The 815-nt window shown below is 68.3% G+C and overlaps 1 protein-coding gene across 1 annotated transcript in view; it reads left to right on the top strand.

The window, feature by feature from the left end:
• Nucleotides 1-815, top strand: part of CNTNAP1 (contactin associated protein 1) — a 15122-nt gene that overhangs the window by 5930 nt on the left and 8377 nt on the right. Inside the window, 3 exon segments of the mRNA XM_014959063.1 lie at nt 85-204; nt 313-516; nt 611-767. Of these exon segments, the coding sequence (XP_014814549.1) occupies nt 85-204; nt 313-516; nt 611-767 (481 nt within the window).

The following is an 815-nucleotide window of genomic DNA, read 5'->3' as shown; positions in this document are numbered from 1 at the left end:
GGGGGGGCAGGACGGGCACCTGCGGCTCCTCCTGCTGCCTGGTGCCCCCCTTGCACTGACCCCAGCCCCCTTTTCCTCTTCCAGCCCTTTACAAGGAGTCGTGCGACGCTTACCGGGTCAGCGGGAAAACCTCGGGGAACTACACCATCGACCCGGACGGCAGCGGGCCGCTCAAGCCCTTCACCGTCTACTGTGACATCCGAGGTGGGGGTGGCAGGAGGGTGCAGGGGTCCCCATGGCACCCTGATGGTTGGGAGGGAGCCAGGGTGCACTGGGGGGGCTGGTCCTAACAGCTCCCCTCCCTCCCTTCAGAGGACAGAGCATGGACCATCATCCGGCACAACCGCCACTACGCCACACGGGTGACGGGCTCCAGCGTGGACCAGCCCTACCTGGGGGCCGTGGAGTACTGGAATGCCTCGTGGGCTGAGGTCTCGGCGTTGGCAAACGCCTCCGAGTACTGCGAGCAGCGCATCGAGTTCCACTGCTACAGCTCCCGCCTGCTCAACACCCAATGTGAGTGCCGGGGTGGGGAGCGGGGCTGTGCCGTGGGGCCGTGCCGTGGGGCTGTGCCGTGGGGGCATGTCTTCACCCTGCCCTGTGCCCGCAGCCGGGCTGCCTTTCAGCTTCTGGATGGGCCGGCACGACGAGAGGCACTACTACTGGGGGGGCTCGCGGCCGGGCATCCAGCGCTGCGCCTGCGGGCTGGACAAGAACTGCGCAGACCCCAAGTACTTCTGCAACTGCGACGCCGACCACGCGCTGTGGTGAGCAGGGGGGGGCTGTGGGATGGGGCAGCGGGCACGGGGGGGGGG

Source organism: Calidris pugnax, unplaced genomic scaffold (genome assembly GCF_001431845.1).
Source record: "Calidris pugnax isolate Ruff unplaced genomic scaffold, ASM143184v1 scaffold341, whole genome shotgun sequence".
Classification (NCBI taxonomy): Eukaryota; Metazoa; Chordata; class Aves; order Charadriiformes; family Scolopacidae; genus Calidris; species Calidris pugnax.
The sequence above is the reverse complement of the archived record's forward strand: the minus strand, read 5'-3'. Positions and strand labels throughout refer to the sequence as shown.